This window comes from Podarcis pityusensis (assembly GCF_964106645.2).
Source record: "Podarcis pityusensis genome assembly, chromosome: 9".
NCBI lineage: Eukaryota > Metazoa > Chordata > Lepidosauria > Squamata > Lacertidae > Podarcis > Podarcis pityusensis.
The window spans coordinates 56,846,768-56,866,932 of NC_138034.1; the positions used below are offsets into that span (position 1 = coordinate 56,846,768).

Sequence of the window (20,165 nt, forward strand, 5' to 3'; positions counted from 1 at the left end):
TGCCTCTCAAAGTTTTTTTATCCCATCTCCTATAATTTCTTCCTCCAGTCTCCCTTCACACTCAGCCCTTATCCCTCCAGCACTCCAGTTTATTTCACACCTCCTCTTTGGTCCTTTTACATTCCTCCTGCAACACTTTTCTGCTCTGACCTTCCTTTCTATTCCCAGTTTGCTTGTTTGTTGTAAAAAAAATTATTGCCCAATACCTATTAGCTCTTATCTCACTTTCTGATTTCCTTCATCACCTCCTCCAGCCCTTCTGCTCAGAGGAGGGAGTTCTTCCTCTCCTCTACCCAACCCTCACCATATTTCTCTGTCTCCCAACCAACTTTACTCAGCAAGGAGTCCCTTGGTTCCAGGGTATTAATCATCTTGAATTGTATTGATCACTTTCATGAACGATTTTTGATATTGTCTGATATTTCGAATGACTAGGATCTTATTAAACTGATGAATTCATTGTTGTTTGCTTTATTTGCATGTTCTTGTGTTTGATAGTATAGCGGTTGTAATGTTTGTTGTCTTTTGATGCCTTTATATGATTATTGTGAGCCGATTTGAGCTCAATGTTGGTTATTGGAAAAGCTGAATAAAAATGTCATATCAAATATTAAATCAAAATAAGGGTGGGGCAGGCAAGTGAGGAGGCAGTGGGCAGGTTGGGGCGCCAGTGACCACCTAAAACGGGGCCCAAGGCCCACCATTTGAGAAGCACTGCGTTATATATACTGTCTATACTGCTGTGACCTACACGAAGAACTGTGTCCCTGTGAAAAGTTCAGACAGTGCTTTGGGGACTCCTAGTGTTCACTACATGGAATGTCGCATCCTTAAACCAAAACTCACCATCTTAAAATCAAAAGCAGCAAAAGAGGAATCCTTTTATTAGGAGGACGAAGGAAAGGGTTGAAAAATAGTGGTCAAACTTTTGAGTAAGCTCACTGTTTTACTTGGGGGGATTCCCCCCTGAATGGACTAACATGGCTGGATGTTTTTATGTTGTGGTTTTATGTTGTAAACCACCCTGAGACCTGCGGGTCTAGGGCGGTATACAAACTCAATTGACGATGATAAGATCAACAACAACAGCTCTATAAACCTTAAGGGGAAGAGCCACAGTTCAGTAGCAGAGTGTCTATTTTTCCAAGTATCTCTTTATCATATCCTCCAATACCTTGCAGCACCAAACAGGGTGTCCATGGCACATACCCGTCAACTGTCCAAGACATCCTCTTCTGGGGGTCCATGCTGTTGAACAAGACCACAGTTCCCCAAAATGTGTGATATGGCGGACAGACACACATCTCACATGAGAGCACGGTGCCCAAAAATGCACAGGAGCACAGCCTGGAAGATGCACAGCTGGTTTTGCTCTGGGACATGTTGGAGAGTATGTGGCACCATTCACATAACAAAAACTACCACCAAGATATCAACATTTTCAAAAGTAGGAGGTCCATAGATTGGCTGTTGAAAAAACATGGGGTGCACAGTACTTAGCTAATAGGGAACCACTGTTCTAGAAAGGATGTGAAAGGATATGACAAGTGAAAGGAAACAACAAAAAGCTCCAAGAGCCAGACTTTCATTACTTAAACTCTTATAGTTTTGATTAAAATGGCAACTCTTCATAACTGGACTCTGTCATGTGCCTTGTGATCCTGTTCCTATTCCCAGGTGCTCTTGTAAACCCCAAATTTGACTGTAGCAACAACCTTCCAGATCATGCTTGTAAAATGCCCCATGTTGCGTCATAAATATTTTTTACCGAGCAGTCATGACAAATATATGAGAGAGCACAGACTGAAATTTCTCATGAAACAAGACTTTATTACCCACAAAAATCATATATATCTAGGCCTAGGAACTGTGCCTTCTGCTCAATATAATTATTCCCCTGGTAGCTTGAAAATGAGGGTATCATGAATGTGGAGGCAGCTTCTGTTCAATGTAATTAGTTCCCCCAGCTCCTTGCATTGTGAAAAGTGCAGCTGTTAAGCCATAGTGAATGCTAAATGAAGGTAATTTCCATTATAGATTGCATGGTAAAGATGTGCCATGTTCACTTCTGTCACAGCCGACTATTACAATGCATAAATAAATTCTACTGCTCCAGTGATGGCCTTAAATCCTAAACCACGCTGTCTGGTACACCGTGTTGTCATGAATGGGGTATTTCTTCCTGCATCATACGGTAAATCATGCCAATTAACTCCACATATAAGGAAGCAGCAGTGTTTCCAAAGCCAAGCATCAGAAATACAAGCAGAACCAAAACACACAAAATATACTCGGAAACCATGTTGTTCAATAGCCCTGGTCTCTCAGGGTAGATGCCTGTTTCGGATGTTATCCAGGAGATTTTGGGCCTCTTGGAGTCCATGACCAGCAGCTACATTCAGAAGCTTTTCTACATCCCTGGAAGATATGCAATCATTATCAGATAAACAGGCAGACAGAGAGGAGAAATGAGAACAGTGTGGGAATAGGTATTTTTGTGCTTGCGTCACTTCTTCATTATCTATACGTTTGCAGTGGTGCCCATTGGTGTGTCCGATGCCGAAAAAATAAGGTAAAGACTGGTGCAGATCTGCATAACATTTGCACATGCTATTGTATACAATGCAAATTAAGAAATAACAAGCAGAATTTAAACAAAAATAATAATACACCTCACCAGAGTGAAGAGCAAGACTGTGACCAAAGTAACAGTAGGTGCATGCCTGCTTAGTCTGCTGTGGGGAGCTACTTGTTGATGGGCAACTTGAAGCCCCCTCCTGGGACTCAGCTAGATTGGTAAACAAAAAGTGTTGTACATGCAATATAACACCGTGACACCAGATGGCGCTGTGAAGTCCCGTCTTTCCCTACCGGGTTTCCCCGTTAGGGTTGCCATATTTTGAAGAGCAAAAAAGAGGAGACCTTTGCCAACTTCTGCTTTTAATTATGGATCTCTGTGACGACTCTCATCATGAAAAAGAGGATGAGTCCTGGGAAAAGAGGACATAGGGCAACCCTACCTTAAATTTACAGCGTGTTTAATTGAAACACTTCGTTGATGTGTCTAGATCCAGCCCTGCTCTCCCTTCTTGGGGTTCTTTATCTTTAAGTCACACTTGGACTGAACAGCACTTCAAAGAGAGACAAGGAACCTTGTTCAGCTCAAGGGCTGCATTCCCATCTGGCTAGTTTTCTGGGGGACACATGCTGGCAGTGGACAGAGGCAAAAGTAGATGAATTGTAATCTTTGTGCTATAGGCTATGCATACTCACGCCCCCATTCTGTCCTGTATCCAGACAGAAGAAGCGCAATGAGAATTTAAGGAAACTTTCTAGTCAGGGAAAGGCAAGGAGGGTTGGTCAAGAACATGTTCATGGAGGAGAAGAAGAAGAAAAAGAGTTTGGATTTGATATCCCGCCTTTCACTCCCTTTAAGGAGTCTCAAAGCAGCTAACATTCTCCTTTCCCTTCCTCCTCCACAACAAACACTCTGTGAGGTGAGTGGGGCTGAGAGACTTCAAAGAAGTGTGACTGGCCCAAGGTCACCCAGCAGCTGCATGTGGAGGAGCGGAGACGCGAACCCAGTTCCCCAGATTACGAGACTACCGCTCTTAACCACTACACCACACTGGCTCTCAAAGGGAGAAGGGAGAACTTTGATTGACTATTGCCCTAGCAGCAGAAAGAAATGAAACATACCCTTCTTCAAGGATAGTTGTCATGTTCTTCAGTTTCCCCACAGCCAGGTTGAAAGAGGAGTGTGGGTGGCCTTGCTCTGCTGCTTGTCTGAAAGAGAGAAGACGAAGGAAAGAGGCTCCAAATTAGGGTCAACATGGTGACCAGGTCAGACAAACTTGCAGAATGTGGCACCTTCCAACATTTCACTGATGAAACAGGGGCATGCTTGAAACACCTTTACTGCCACACCAGAGACACCAACTTGTGAGGGAGATTGGGGGAGAATTCTGGGAACTGTAGTTTACCCCTCTCAGAACTAGAATCCCCACACCCTTAACCAACTATAGGTCCCAGAATTCTTGGGGGTGGAGTGGGGGCATTAAACATATGTGTGTTACGCATCCATACCTAGCTAAGCCCAAAGATCCCACACCAGAATATGAGGTAAATTAAGTGCAGGCAGTGTAAGTCCAAAGAAATCTTACGGTAACCATGTGTCCTATTTTACAGAGACTAGACCTCCATTTTGAAGGCCTGATAGAGAACAGCCCTTTATTTGAAGGCATCCTCAATTTGAGGACTGTCCAGTCCAAGTCTAGTTTGCAGTTAAGGAACCATAAAAGAAGAGAGTAGAAGCCTTGAAGTTGCCCATCCACAGTCAGGAGTGCCTGGTCAACAGACTGAGCAGGCACACAGGTCACCTAGTGTCTTCTGTACTGTAATGAGATGTATTGTATTTTTATTTAAATCATGGTAATTATTTCTAAATTTGCGTCTATACTTATAAATTACCATGTGCAAACTGACATCCTCCTTTGTCCTCTTCTTTTTGGCTATACAAATCTGTTTTGGCAATGCATAACTGGCCACCCTAAAAAAAACCCTGTCCCATCTGGACTTCCTGCTGGCGTGGGACCTTCAAACCACTCTCCAGATGGCTATAAGCTCAATTACTACAGCTAGAATAAATTATTCTCATCGATTACTTCTTCATATCAAGGTGCTTAATGGAGAAACATTTAGGAAGCATGTTGAAGAGATAGGTTGAGCATGCCCAGCTGCGGGATTTAGCAGAGGAAGGGCGATCAAGGACAAAGGGATTTAGCTACTATCCATGGCTACTAGACACGTTGGCTATGTTCTACCTCCCATATGCCTTTGAATCCCAGATTCTGGGAGTCGCAGGTGAGGAAAGTGCTGTTGCACTCAGGTTCAGTTTGCAGGCTTTCCAATGCCATCTGGTTGACCACTGTTAGAACAGAGTGTGAGGCAAAATGGGCCTTTGGTCTGATCCAGCTGAGCTCTTCTTATGTTCTTAAATTCAGCAGGTGTTAGTGGTACCATCAAGGCAGGGCTTTGGGGCAGATGTCCAGGATTGAGCAGGCGGACCTCCAAATGCAGGATTGGCTTGACACATCAAAATGTATGTGAGGGAAACCCTCTTAAGACTATTTCATAGAATCATAGGATTGTAGAGTTGGAAGGCACCACAAGGACCATCTAGTTCAACCCACTGCAATGCAGGAATCCTTTGCTCAAGGTGGGGCTTGAACCCATGACCCTGAGCTTAAGGATCTCATGCTCTACCAACTGAGCTATCCCATGGATAGCTATCCCAGACCCAGAGGCTAAAATTACCTAATTGCAATATCAGCAGGTATAGCCATTTAATTCTTACTTCTTCTTCACGAGATGCACTTGCCCACGTTACAGTATCTACAAAGAACTGTTAAATGCTCAGGAGCCCTTTGCTTTTGGCCATCCCAATGGAGATGGCTGTTTGTTGTTGGAATTGAGCCCTCAGATCCCTCACTATGCCTTTTCATAAACAGGGGAGTTTTAGAAACCAAAATACCAGGAAATGGTTACTTTGCTGTTCCTCCCATTGGCCCTGGAACTCTGGACAGCTATGGATTTATTTATTTTTAATAAATAGCCACAGCAGGCACTGCAAACTTCCAACAGTTTGACTTCAGCCCCAAAGGTTCACTCCTCCATTGTCTCCTGAGACAGACGGATGCCAACAACAACAATAGAACGAATCATTACCCGCTTCTCACCTGAACCACTGCATGGCTTTCTCTTCATTCTTTTCCACACCAGCTCCTAGCAATGAGGCAAAGTCACAATCAATATGGTTGCTAACTTTTTTTTACTGGTCCTTGCTACTGCAATGTTAAGGGCAGCTTGGTTTACAGACGGTGGTGATACTGAAGATCTCCATGCTTTGAAAAACTTGGCTTGGCTCATTTCCACAAGTTGCCATTAAAGCAACAAGCCAGACCATCAGTTGACAACCTCACAATACAGGCCTGTTAGGTGAAAAGCCTACCCCTATTATCCAAAATATTGAGGGCAGCTATCACAGTAGCTGAAAATACAGAAGTGGAACCAGGATGTACCTGTGATCCTGCTGTGTAACAGCTGCCGCAAGCCCACACATTCAGCCTAATATGTGAAAGGGTCCATGTACACTCAGAGATCTTCCATCTAATCAAGAAGCCCAGATTATTTTATCTAATGTTTTCCAACATTCTTGTTCTCTATTTGGTGCAAAAAAAGAAGTTCAAGTTCAGTCATGGGTAGCCTAGATCTGTGTGAACAGGGCAGGATCCTGCACTAATGTCCTTTTCACAAATTCAGTGGTTGCTAATTGGGCACAGAAGTCATCTGATGGTGACCAAAGTTAAATATTACCTTTTAGGTATCTCTGTCCCACAATGTGCTGGGCACTGGGGTACCCTAGATGAGCATACATGTGAGCCACATGGAAATGGAAGTTCTCATAACACAGCATGATGTAAAGCAGAAGAAAGATGGAACCAATGATAGCCACCAGCTGTAAAGAAAGAAGAAAGGACTGAGAGGTTTGCTAGCAGTCTTTTTAGACCAAAGACCACTAATCCCCAAGCTTGTTACCGTAGAAATGTTTCTCTTCCTCCCTCTGTCTCACAGTCATTCTCCTTTCACTCTTTTTTCTATCCTGGGTGTGTACACACACACCATATATTTTAACCCCCCCCCCAAAAAATCCTGTAAACTGTAGCTTGCAATAGGTGCTAGAAATCATAGGTTTGTGAGGTGCAAGCTACAGTTCCCAGCATTCCTTGGGTGCTTTAAAAGTATGGGGTGTGTGGCGCCCCTTTCCTCCCCTCTTTGTTTCTTCTTTAAAAGCATACTGTTACATGCCACCCCAATCTCTGAGTGTTGCGAGATTCCAGGGGTCCAGGGTTTGTGTTTCCTTTGGGAATGAGGCACAGCGGAGACAGTGATGTCTTTATGATATATGGTTTACTTACACTTATATACAACCTGAACCTATGATGGACGGGCTCCCAGGATTACACTCTAAGAGGGTTCTGGGTCTTCTGTTGCTGCAAGCCTCAGAAACAAACAGAAATCAAACATGCTCCAAAATGTGGCTGTGGCCCTCTCACCAGCTTTCTGACTTTAACAAACTGAAATGATTTTCCTCCAGCTCACATCAAGCAAAAGCTGCTAACCTGAAGCTCCACTGCTGGCCTTTGTTTTTCTAGCTAACCCTGATCTCAATCTCAACCCCTACCCCTACCCCTACCCCTCCACATCCAGCAGAGAGTGTTTGCCTTCTTGATGGCTTTCCTGATGGGTCACCACCCTCTCTTTGTTTGCTTAATGACTTGGCCATTATCAGGCTGGACATGGGAAGCTAAGTGTGGCTATTAAGAGTATGCTTTCCAGTTTAACTCTCCAGGCATTGATTACATTCTAACACTTACTAAATCTAGAAATTATGAGTGCCTGACACTCACAAACTCTGACACCCGAAACTACTAACAAAACAGTCCACAAACGGGATAACAGGGGCTCTCAATGAGCAGTTATTACCCACCTAATTCCACCTGGAAGGGCACTTTGAAACAGATGGTTAAATTTTTGACAGCTCCATGCAGGAGAAGGTAGTCCTTTAATAACTCCCTTAGTCCCCAGCCATTTAGGGCTTTGAAGGTTAAGACCAGCATTTTGATTTGAGCCTGGAAACAAAATGGTATGATTCACTGTACTGTATATGAATTTGGATCTCCATGGTATTCTAAAGACCTTCTGCGGGAGAGCTCAGTCGGGAGAGCATGAGACTCTTAATCTCAGGGTTGTGCAAAATGATTCGTGTATTGCAGTGGGTTGGACTAGATGACCCTTCATGGTTCCTTCCAACCATACAATTCTATGATTCTGCAATGGCTGGCTGCTTCTTTGGATGCCAATGGGATTGTGATCTTCATCCAGAGCCGCTACTTGTTGCATCCAATAAGAGATCATTTAGGACAATGGAATTCATTTTAAGAAAGCAATTTAGGAGATACTGCCACGGCTAGAACACTAGTTATTGTGGACTTTTTAGTTCTTAATAAATGGTGTCAGTTCTTAATAAATGGTTTTCTAATATGCCTGGATGGATGGACATCTCTTTAGTTGGGTTATTGCAATTCCCCACTTCTATGTGATGAATGAGGAGCACAGACTTCTTTTGTCTAGGTCACTGATTGGCCAGCTTATCAGCATATTTGCAGGCCGTGGCTGACAATTTATGCAAAGCAAACAGTATCAAACCTAAGAAATCTCTGCCTTTCACAATGGACTCAAATTGCTGTTAGACAGCTCCTTCTTAGATAAAGCCCATCTAAGTCCTTTAAACATGACAAATGTGCTTTTATCATAGGGCACACAGATGTTTTCAATGACAAGCTGTTACAAAGGGTAATGGATCACCCTGTCCGAAGCAAAAGGTGGGTACCACTTTGAATGAGGCTTTAGAAAATAGGACCCTTGCAGCCTTGATATGCAATGATTGTTTCTCCTCTACCTGTTGATTTCCTGACTAAAAGTGCTTGATGCCTTTAAATGTGTTCATTCTGGATTTAGCTGAATGAGAGCGATTTTTCTTTTTGTTATCTTTGTTGTCAGGAGGCAGGTTCTATTTGCAGCATTTGAAAAATAAATAAGAAGCAGGAAACAGGAAAACAGAGATATGTATCAGCAATGAGAAAGTTGAGGGGGGACATGGGAATCTGCCTTAAACCAACTTAGACTATTGGCCCATCTAATCCAGCATTTGTCTACTGTTATGGATTATTGGTGAAATATTCTGTGGAATTAGCCTTGCACTAGCCTGGAGCAAGATGGCAGAAAACCATTCCGTTGAAGAAGAAAGACCGTAGCTCAGTTGAGGAGCACAGGCTTTGCAAGGTTCAATTCCCGGCATGTGCAGGTAAGGGCTGGGAAAACCTCCTGTCCGAGATTCTGAAAAGCCTCTGCCATTTAGTGTAGCCAACATGGTGCCCCTCCAAATATGGACTACAACTCCCATCATCCCTGACCATTGGCCATACTGGCTGGGGTTGGCGGCAGTTGTAGACCAAAACATCTGGGTGGCATCAAATTGTCTAGGCAGTTTAGATGGACAGGCAGTACAGTGGTACCTTAGGTTAAGTACTTAATTCGTTCGGGAGGTCCGTTCTTAACCTGATACTGTTCTTAACCTGAAGCACCACTTTAGCTAATGGGGCCTCCCGCTGCTGCCACGCCGCCAGAGCACAATTTCTGTTCTCATCCTGAAGCAAAGTTCTTAACCCGAGGTACTATTTCTGGGTTAGCGGAGTCTGTAACCTGAAGCGTATGTAACCCGAGGTACCACTGTATTTCTATGAACAAGAAGGGTTGGACTCTGGAGTTTCTCAGCTACACAGTGGCTGGCGTCATCACCACCATCTTTACTGCTGTTGTTGGTTGCATTACTACTACTGATAGGTTCATTGTGCTGGGCACTTACAGCGGAACAATAAGAAGACAGATCCCTGCCTCGTGTTGCTTTACTGTCTAAAATTCATAGTGTAATAGCAGCGTACCGGCAGGGATACAGCGTGTCTGTTGCTCTCATCCAATGTACTAACACTAAACTCATTCACCGTGTGAATCCTTATGCAGCCAAAATGGCAACATTCCTACATAAGGGAAAGGAGGAAGCAGGATCGGGGGAACCCGGAGATTTGCAGAAGTTCAAAAAAATATTCACAAATATAAACCCTTTAAAGGGAGAGGGAAGAAAAACCAAAAGCAGTCCAACGAAGACTGAGTGTACCCATTTGGCATGGAATATTGACTGCTGGGGTGGGCAGGGGGAGAGAAAACAGGGTTGGGGGAGGTGAAATGGAATGGAGTGTCCTGGGACAGGGCATAGCTGGCTGGCCTGGGGGGGGGGAATCTTGAACAGGTCCATGCTGCAACAATTTGTTGCAGGTCCCACTTATGCATCCTTTGATGCATCCCTGCCACCTGTGACAAATAATAATCATGGCTATCCTTTCTGCCTTTGAGCAGAGATGACCTGGAAAGTGAACCACAGCCCCAAGTCCCCATCCCTGGTCACTCACCTCCCATCTGCTCCACTCAGAAAGAGAGGTTTTCTTAATCCTCTGATGAAGAGGAGCCTCCCAGATCTCCTCAAGACCTGCCTGGCTCCTTCTTGTCGCTTTCCTCTGCATTGTAGCCGCTTTCATGCCCCTGCTTCCTCTCGCATGCTTCTTGCTAGCCAGTTTTTTACTCCAGCGAAGAACAGCCTGCTTCATTCCCCTCCTCCGGATCCCATTCACAGTTTGCGCTCAAGCCCAGATCTTCCCGTCAGCGGGCAGGTGCTCAGTGAGGCTTCTACCTCTGATTTATGGGCAGCAAGAAAAAGAAAAATATGCACTGCTCGTGGAAGCAAAAAAAGGGGGGGGCAGTTTTCCTTTTGTATGGGTTCATTGTTTTTTCTTCCCCAGCAAGGCTTCCTTGCTTTGGCTGCATGGTAGACAGAAATTCAACACATGCAGCTTTCAACAACATATAGTGATGTGGGGGATAAGCCAGCAATCCCACCTGAACAGAAAGAGGGGAATGGTGACTTTTCCTTTAGGGAGCTTCCCAGCAGCTCATATTTCAAAAACAAAAAAGTTCATGTTAAGCTTCTTGGCTTCTCTCTGATTTGAGTGGCCATTATGCGCCCCCATCAGCTATTAACATTTTTTTAAAAGCATTTTTGACCCCTATGTTTTTAGCTCATTTCTCAACATATAGGTAAAGGTAAAGGGACCCCTGACCATTAGGTCCAGTCGTGGCCAACTCTGGGGTTGTGGCGCTCATCTTGCTTTATTGGCCGAGGGAGCCGGCATACAGCTTCCAGGTCATGTGGCCAGCATGACTAAGCCTCTTCTGGCAAACCAGAGCAGCGCACGGAAACGCCGTTTACCTTCCCACCAGATTTACCTTCACCTATTTATCTACTCGCACTTTGATGTACTTTTGAACTGCTAGGTTGGCAGGAGCAGGGAGCGAGCAACGGGAGCTCACCCCGTCATGGGGATTCGAACCGCCAACCTTCTGATCGGCAAGTCCTGGGCTCTGTGGTTTAACCCACAGCGCCACCCGCATCCTCTTAACATATAGGTTTCATATATAATTCTGAGTTTCTTGTTAGCAATGGAGATCTCGCTGCTAACAAAACTGGAGCAAAAAACTATGTTCCTAATAATTTTATTACATGTAAAAAGAATCTGTTTTTGCTGGGATAGCTCAGTCGGTAGAGCATGAGACTCTTAATGTTAGGGTTGTGGGCTTGAGCTCCACATTGGGCAAAAGATCCCTGTATTGCAGGGGGTTGGACTAGATGACCCTCGTGGTCCCTTCCAAATCTACAATTCTATGGTTTTATGATCCTTCAGAGGAAAAGAGAGGAACGTAGAAAGCTGCTTTAAGTAGAGTCGGACCAATTGCCCATCGAATGTCGATAAACCAAACAGAATCAGTTGGCTCCATCTGCCATCGCCTCCGGTGTCTTTTTTAATCTTGTGTTTTTATGTTGTGAACCTCCCTGAGATCTACGGATGAAGGGTGGTATACAAATTCAATTAATAATAGTAATAATATTATACAAATCTACTTGTCTGCAGTTCTTATCTACCAATTTGTGCACTCATTCTACTGTTTATCATCATCATCATCATTCAATATGCTGCAGCTCAATTGCTGACAGAAGTAATACCAGTCAGCAAATTACGCCCACTCTAACGCATCACTCTGCACTGGGCCGGCCCACTGGAAATTGATGAGTGGATTGTAGCCTATATTTTGCCCTCTGATGATTGAGTGGCCATGTTAGAAGCAGTGATAAAGAGCCATCCTTATACCATGCTGCCATCGTGTGGCCATATTAGCTTTTTATTGCTACAATTTCCAGAGTGTTTTAAAGAAAATGGAATCCATTTTAGCTAGCATTTCCAGAGACAATCAGCTAACTAAAACAGCACACTTGGGAAATTCTACACCCAGATAAGGAGCTCCATGTGTGGCAGAGTGGACATGCATCCTAAAGGACAGTTATCTGTTTTGAAGGGCTGTCAGAGGACAGTTCTCTATTTCAAGGCATCCTGTCTGGTTCAAAGATAAAGAGCCATAAGAAATAAGAACAGAGATTTTTCAATTGCCCATCATATAACCTCCAAGTGTCCCTTTTTTCCTGGGACAGTCCCAGAATTACAAAAGCCACCCCGGTTTCAGATTTGATCCTGGAATGTCACCAGTGCTGCCACCGGCACATGTCCTGAGTAACTGTGGTGGTGACAGTGGCAAATGCAAGGGAGTATCTTGTTGCTTCTCCATGGCCTCTCCATGGCTATTGCTGCCAGTCTCCTCCCTTGGGCAGCTCATAGCAACTGCTGGAGAGCAGTTAAGGAGGAAAGGCTCCCACTGCTGTGGCCCAGCCCTGTGTGACACGCCAGGGCAGGGCCCCCGTGGGCAGAAAGAAAGGGGGAGCAGAGCAGAGTGCAATGTGTCTTGATTTTTTAAAAAATGCTTTGTGCATCTGCATCTAATCTTGCCCTTTCTAAATGTAGTTATTGGTGTGTGCTATTCTTTTGGTAAAGCCACCAAATCTATTGGTTGCTGCAGCTCAGACTGTATGGCTCTTACAAGCCACTGTTGAGTTCCTAGACCAACAACTCAGGAACTTTCACTGCTGTAAGCAAGTCAAGTTTTACTGTCTGTGCAACTTGTTCTAAATGCTAAATGGGTAAACACATGAACCTGATCTTTGGAGAGTTTGTAAGGAAACCATTTTTAACTTACCAAATGTGTAGTCTTTTTCTATGCTAGGGGAAGAGGAGGATTCTGGAAGAAACTTTAAAGGGCATATTTTAAAGGTCTAACAGTCTATATTTCCACACTTCACATTGCTGCATATTTTGTCATTTTAAGCCTCTGCTGAGATTCTCTCACTAAAGAGTACTTGCCTCAAACTTTGATCTTGGTGTCCAGGAATTTATTTTTCCTTGAACCAACAGTAATGAGATCAGGCAACCCTGCCCATCAGTCAAAGTGGCCTACTGGTGGGCGTGGTGGTTGAGGAGCCAGCCTGCTAGGCTGTAAATGTTCCCCGTGCTGTTATACGACTCTATATGGATTGCCAGCATTATTTAACTGTTATGTTCACAATTCCAGTTGAATGGAAAGCTTGGTGTGCTGCAAGCCTGGAAAAAAAATAGGATTTCTGTGCAGACTATTTTATTCCAAATGCCTGTGATTTTCCATATGCCCACCATGCCTCAAACAGAAATCTGAAACCAACCTCCTTTGATTCTTAACTGCTGTTACCAGTTGGGTGGGCCCACACCTTATACCTACTACTTCCATTGTTCTCATGTTAATTGATAAAATTCCCTGTTCATCAAGTTATTTTCCTTGGGGGAAATCACATGCCTAGTAGAGGAAAATAGTGGGTGACTATGAGTAGCTAATTAGGTTGGGTCTAGCGTGCAGACCCAATTTAAAGAGCTGTTTCTGGCTGGATGTAAGAAAAGCCAATTTAATTTATCTAGATTTGAGATTAATTTGGTCATCCTCTTTTGACTCCAGCTTTCTCTAAACAACTCGGCAACTTGGCTCTCCTTTCAGAAATATGCAGTTTGGCACTGTAAGGTAACTAGATGTAAAGGAAGAAAGGGGTCCTGAAGGTTGTGCAGGAAAAGGCAGGACATTGCTGGAATTCATTCTAACCTCAGTGTTCATAAATTACCTTTGTGTTCTAGTAAAAAACAAAAAAAGAACATACAGTAGCTGAGACAAGATGAAGGTTGTGTGTGTTAAAGTGGACTACGTGAAAAAATTGTAGGGCTAGTGTGCAGTTACTAGAAAGCTGCAATACTAAGACCCATTCAGTACGGAAGAATTTGACTTTGGAGTAAGTGAGTGACCTTGGATTAAGTGAAATGTGTAAACTCAAGATAAAGAAAGCTACCCATGTGCAGTGTCCTACTTAAGAAGCTAGGAAAAGCAAAGCTGGACTAGACAAAACATCTAAGTCCGGGATCCTGTTCACACAGTGGTGAACCAAACATTATGTGACTGTTTTGATTATATGTAAGCCACTCTGGGAACTGTTTTGGTTGAAGAGTGGGGTACAAATGCTCTAAATAAATAAATAAAAATAAGCCCGCAAGCAGAGCTGAGCATTACAGTCCTCTCTCCCTACTTGTGTTTCTCAGCAATAGGTATTTAGAGACATACTGCCACCAACACTGAAGGTAATATATATGGCTAGCATCCACTCATTTTTCCTCCTTCTCCAGAGAAAATGATGTGTGATTCACAAAGGGTATAGAAAACATTTGTTGTCCAACTCTGTGTTTACTCAAAAGTAGGTGCCACTGTATTCAAGGGGCTTGCACATAAATGAACATAGGAAACCATCGGAGCTGGAATCATGTCACAATCTTCATTTGTAATTGTGACCTTGAAAGCTGGGTATTAAGAAAGCTTATAGCTCTGAGCTAATGCCTTTGTAGGAGGAAGAGAGAAGACAAGGCAGATTCATGAGCTCTCCTTTTCCGTATAAACTGAAAGTTGCTCTAAGTAAGTACTCTTTGGGTGGATATTTGGCATGGGCTGTTCAAGCAGATGCCAACAGAAATATGCCGACAGTTTCTAATTACTGGACTATGTCACACAATTGGATTGCACAAGGGCCACCACCCCCATTTTGTGACTCCTTATGTTTTAAGTGCTGCAGGTTTGACCCACAGTATTGGAAAGACACTGGAAGAAAACCATGAATGGCTCACTAATTACTGTGCTCACTTCACAAATGCACTCAAGTTTTTCTATCCACTTCATCCATGCAATTCATAATTTTATAAATTGAAATACTTTACACGAGCACCTCCCACTCAGCTCTCTTAGTCTTAATTCCCCTCCTTTACTGACGCACACCCACCAAACCCGAAAGTCAGTTGCCCCGTTGTTATCTTTTCATTCAGCAGCCTAACAGCTCACTGATAGAAGCTGTTCTTTACCCTGTTGGTGCGACTAATCATGCTTCTGTATCTTCTGCCTGAGGGCAGGAGATCAAGAAAGTGCTGGCCAGGGTGTGAATCATCCCTGAGAATTTTCCTCTCTCCTGAGAAAACATTCTTCTGCTATTTCATCCAGCAGATTCACAGGACAGCTCATAATATATTGTGCTGTATTCACCACCCTCTGTAGGTACTTCCTATCAGTTGTTGTCAAACCAGCGTACCACACCATGATGCAGTATGAAAAGAAATCCTACCTGATTTGACCTATATATCATGACAAATTAGATGCAAATTCATTTTAGTGCACTGGAAAAAAATTCAGTTCAGGCTTTACTGGAGAATCCACATGATGGTGTACGCAGGTGAGGAACTCAAGGCCCTCCATGTCTTCCTGGCTGACTGTCCATGGCTCAGTGATAGAGCATCTGATTTGCATGCTGAAGATCCCAGATTCAATTTCTGGCATCCACAGGTGGGCCAGGAATACCACCGCTAGCCAATGCCTACTGGGGATAGCTAACGCAGTATCCTCCAGATATTGTGGATTATCATTCTTGACCATTAGCCATGCTGGCTGGAGCTGATGGGAGCTGCAATCCAGCATCATCTGGAAGGCTCCAGCATGGTTATCTTAGGTGTGGACAGCACTGAGGAAGAGGGAAGCAACGAACAAACTCAGTATAAGCTTCCAATATTTCATCATGATCCTAGAAAGGAAAGAGGTCAGGTTTGCAGTTCTGGTAGCAACCTAGAATGCAGATTTCAACGAACTGTTTGAGCATACAAGTTGCAAAAGGGGCTGATCCCACTATGGAACACCTACTCCCTTAATTTTCTCCATCTAAAAACTGTGGCATTGCACAGAAAATTTCCCAGGGAAAGAGAATCTCAGTGTGTGCATGCGTTTCTGCTGGGCATACTTTGCTGTTGTTGTTGGGGGTTCTGTTGGGCCTATTTTGTGGTTATTGTTATTATTGTTATTATTATTATTATTATTATTAAAAAAGCATGTACCAACCTTCATTAAAAGCTCTAACTTTTAAAAAAAATGCTAATTATGGTTTCTAACCCATCTGTCCATGAAATCCAGCTTTTGTGCCACTTGCCTGAAAAGCTCAAATTGCATCTTTCCCGTTTGTTTGTTTATTAACTTTCTATACCGCCCTTTGGCTGAGGATCCTTGGGTGCTTTAAAAAAAAAAAAGGGTGTCGTTAGGCTGAAGGGTGGCTTTAAAATCACCAACAGGAAACCTCTTTCGACTGGTTCCCACCCTGTTCCCGTGGGGTGGGGCTAAAGGAAAGAACCCAAGCCCTGGGCGAAGGCGAGACCACTCGCCCCGCGGGGCCTCGGCCACCTCCTCCCGCCTCAGACGACCAACAGCGTTTCAACAGGCGAACCGCTCTCAATGCGGGCGCAGTTCGAATGGGCGGCTCGACACGAGGTGCTCCGAACAAGCGGCCTGGTTCCCGCCCCACTTTCCCATTGGCCCTCCCGGAGCGCAAAGGCGCCCGCCCCTTCGCCGCGATTGGCCGGCTTCGCGATCCGGGTTCCCGGATGCGAGGACGTTGGAGTCGGGTATAAAGGGATCGTGGAAGGCGGGAGTGGACGCAGTTTTGAATTGGAAGCCGCCGCCGAAGAAAGGCGTCCATTGAGCTCCCTTCAACGTCTGTGAAGCGCCTTCCAGCAGGAGAAGCAGTACTCGTTCGAGATGGTGTGTAGAACCGCGGACGAGGGGAAAAGGGTGGCTGAGGAGAGGGAGGCGGGCTTGTTCGCAGTAGGCACGAGCGCGCGCCTCTGCCTTGGGGGGGGGGGGAGTTGTTGCCGCCGCGAGGCGAACGTTGGGGACTCGAGACCCGCTTAGGTGAACGTACGTCTCTCGCGCTACCAACGGTTCTCTTTAGCATACCCGCCTGTTGAGGGAGAGCTGTGAGGGGAAAATAGATGAGGAAAAGGGGCGCGGTCACAGACTTAGCGGAGGGGTATGAGGTTCCTTCCGAGGCGCATGCGCTGCGCAGCCGGCTCGTTGCGGTGACTGGCGCATACGCGTTGAATCGGCGACTGGGGTGGGGAGCGGGCTACGCGTGAAACGCGACCACATATGCGTATGCGCGGGATGCTACTACTGTAGTTGGCTGTGAGATTTCCCTGCCGCCCTATTTCTCTTTCAACAGCCGGGAAAGTAAAGCACGTGGTTCTAGGGGTGGTAGATACGACCAGTATTGATTCTTCCACACTTTTGTGCACTAGGCTGGCGGCAAAGCTGGGAAAGACTCTGGCAAGACTAAGACCAAAACAGTGTCCCGTTCCCAAAGGGCTGGCTTACAGGTATGTATGTGCAGGAGGTTTAAAGTAGATGATCTCATGTGTGGGGGTTATTATGTTTTGACACATTCTGCAATGGAGGGAGCGTCCGTGCTTCACTTCCCTGCTGCACACTTAATGGATAGGCTGGCTTCTAGATATTCCCATGAAAATATGGAGATCTGTGTTAGCGTCATCTGTTAAAGATTAATTTTGAGGCTTTTAAGATTGGGTCTCCTGCCAACCTAGCAGTTCGAAAGTACGTCAAAGTGCAGATAAATAGGTGCTGCTCCGGCGGGAAGGTAAACGGCGTTTCCGTGCGCTGCTCTGGTTTGCCAGAAGCGGCTTAGTCATGCTGGCGACATGACCTGGAAGCTGTACGCCAGCTCCCTCGGCCAATAAAGCGAGATGAGCGCCGCAGCCCCAAAGTCGGCCACGACTGGACCTAGTGTTCAGGGGTCCCTTTACGTTTTTAAGATTGGGTATGAAACTACTGGTATTTATTTGGGCCTTGACTACTTTTCTGTGTGTACAGTTTCCGGTGGGTCGTATTCATCGGCATCTAAAATCAAGGACTACCAGTCATGGACGTGTGGGAGCTACAGCTGCTGTGTATAGTGCTGCTATCTTGGAGTACCTCACAGCTGAGGTAAGAATCTGGAAAGGAGAGAAACCACTCTGCATTGCACATGCACAATAGAATATAGCTTGACTTTTTGTCTTGTTATCCCAATAAAATGCCCCATATTGAAAAGTGCAAAGTAGTAAAATCCTGTAAGTTACTAATCCTGACCACTAAGAGCCCACTGAGGCTGTATGCTTTTGGAAAACATGCTGCTATTTAATGCATTTTAAATCTGCTTTTTCAACAAAGATTGGGGCAGTCCACAATGTATGAAAAATCCCAAACTATTAAGCTCAGGGAAACATGATTTGTTTGTCTGAAATTTGCTCATCAGGGATTGTTGTGTACTAGCCCATGCATTGCATGTAGAAGGGTTCAGTCGCCAGCCAGGATTAGGAAGGCTTCTCAAACACAGACCCATTGGTGTTGAGTCTACACCAGCCTAGTGTTCTCCAGATACTTTGGATTACAAATATCAACCCCATCCAGCACAGGTGACTGATGGGAGTTGCACTCCAAAACATCTGGAGTACACCAGGTTGGCAAAGAGTGGTGTAGGCAACACTAAGCTAGGTAGACAAGTAGTTTCCTTTGTATAAGGAAGCTTCCTGTTTTTCTTTATAATTTCCTCTGTTAAGGAACATAGGTAACTGAATAATAATAATAATAAATTACTATTTATACCCTGTCCATCTGGGCGGCTTCCAAAAAAAATTAAAATACTGTAATACATCAAACATTAAAAGCTTCCCTAAACAGGGCTGCCTTCAGATGAAGCCCAACAGTTACTGAATTAGGTAACTGAAGCCCAACAGTTACCATAAGGGCACTTTAACACTCCCCAATACTCTTAACCCTGTGTGATTAGTACTATACTGGACATGTTTGAAACAAGAGGCTTGTTCTCTAGGAGCCATTAAATGTTATTTGGAAAGTGGGAGGGGTGTTTGTAAAGAGATGGGCTAAACTGGAGGAAGCTGTGGCTGACCTGCACCCAGAACTGCTGTTAGACTGAGAATATAATAAACTATTTTCTCAGGTCCCACTTTTAAGGGGTACTTAACAGTAACATCTGTTTCAGGTTCTTGAATTGGCAGGAAATGCATCCAAAGACTTGAAGGTGAAACGAATCACTCCCCGTCACTTGCAGCTTGCAATAAGAGGTGATGAAGAACTGGATTCCCTAATCAAAGCAACAATTGCTGGTGGAGGTAAGTGACAACTTAAGTAACTTAGTCTGCCATCACCACGGTTAGTAATGTGGCTTTGTTTTAGTACTTAATAATCTAATCGTGTTGGTGATTTCATCATTTGAATCCATCTTTTTATTTCCTTCCCACAGGTGTAATTCCACATATCCATAAATCTCTGATTGGAAAGAAAGGACAGCAGAAAACAGTGTAAAGAAGGAACATGGGATTCCTTATTAACTTGGGACTCAAATGCTCAGTTGTCCAGTGTTGGTGGATTTCCAGTGGACTGCATCTGTGAAACACTTTTTGCCTTTCTGTAACCTTGAAGCTGGAGCCCATCAAGCTTTCTAACAAACCAAAATTCTATATTTGAAGTCTTAACCTTATTTAAGTGTTACATGGCTTCAGAGAAGCTGTTGTCGTGGTTCTTGACTGTTTTAGATATGTTCGATTTTAATGAAATTCTTGACATTGTTGCTCATTTTTTATGCTTGAAGTTGCTTTACTCAGTTAAAATTTAACTACAAAGGATTGACACAAGCATTTTATGAAATTAAAAACAACTAGAGGTATTAAAACGCTGTTGTGGCTGTCAATCTCTTGTAGTTAAATAAGAATAACCATTCTGACAAGCAGAAACAACAGACCTTATTCCATTCTGGTCAATGAGTTCAATAAATGTTACATTATTACATTTTTTATCATTTTACTCGTGTCTTTAAGAAGTGGAATTGCAATTAATTTGAACTGACTAGTTCCTAACACAGACCAATGTCTAAGTGTAACCAAAGGATAGCTAAGGTAAATGTAGGTGCAAAAATCGGACAGCATTGGTTCAGCAATAGTAATTGCTAATCATGTACTGGTAGGTATTTGGTAATTTGTATTTATTGGCAGTTGGCCAATTAACACAGGGAAGTGTTCATGTACAGCATATGCTGTAAGGGGGAAACGATGGGCGATTCTATTTTGTCTCATAAAGTAGGAATGAATAATTGGCCTCTA

General features: G+C 44.1%; 2 protein-coding genes across 9 annotated transcripts; one reads left to right on the top strand and one right to left on the bottom strand.

Moving 5' to 3' along the window:
* Positions 1 to 1,537: 1,537 nt before the first annotated feature.
* LOC308485068 (uncharacterized protein) lies at positions 1,538 to 17,033 on the bottom strand. Of its 8 annotated transcripts, none has more exons than XM_081020428.1 (7): positions 16,948 to 17,033; positions 15,039 to 15,688; positions 10,089 to 10,368; positions 6,376 to 6,517; positions 5,739 to 5,784; positions 3,700 to 3,786; positions 1,538 to 2,418 (listed from the first exon to the last, which is right to left on the bottom strand). In XM_081020428.1, the coding sequence occupies exons 3-7, from the start codon at positions 10,281 to 10,283 to the stop codon at positions 2,325 to 2,327; spliced, it is 564 nt and encodes a 187-aa protein (XP_080876554.1). In that variant the 5' UTR covers positions 10,284 to 10,368; positions 15,039 to 15,688; positions 16,948 to 17,033; the 3' UTR covers positions 1,538 to 2,324. The 8 variants fall into 8 exon arrangements, with proteins under 8 accessions (XP_080876554.1, XP_080876552.1, XP_080876553.1 ...); XM_081020426.1 differs by having other exon boundaries at positions 16,913 to 17,020; XM_081020427.1 differs by lacking the exon at positions 16,948 to 17,033 and adding an exon at positions 16,312 to 16,472.
* Positions 16,599 to 19,854, top strand: H2AZ1 (H2A.Z variant histone 1). The gene is made up of 5 exons (XM_081020437.1): positions 16,599 to 16,752; positions 17,289 to 17,366; positions 17,878 to 17,991; positions 19,049 to 19,178; positions 19,310 to 19,854. Exons 1-5 carry the CDS (start codon positions 16,750 to 16,752, stop codon positions 19,369 to 19,371), a joined length of 387 nt encoding a protein of 128 aa, XP_080876563.1. The 5' UTR covers positions 16,599 to 16,749; the 3' UTR covers positions 19,372 to 19,854.
* The last annotated feature ends 311 nt before the right edge of the window (positions 19,855 to 20,165 follow it).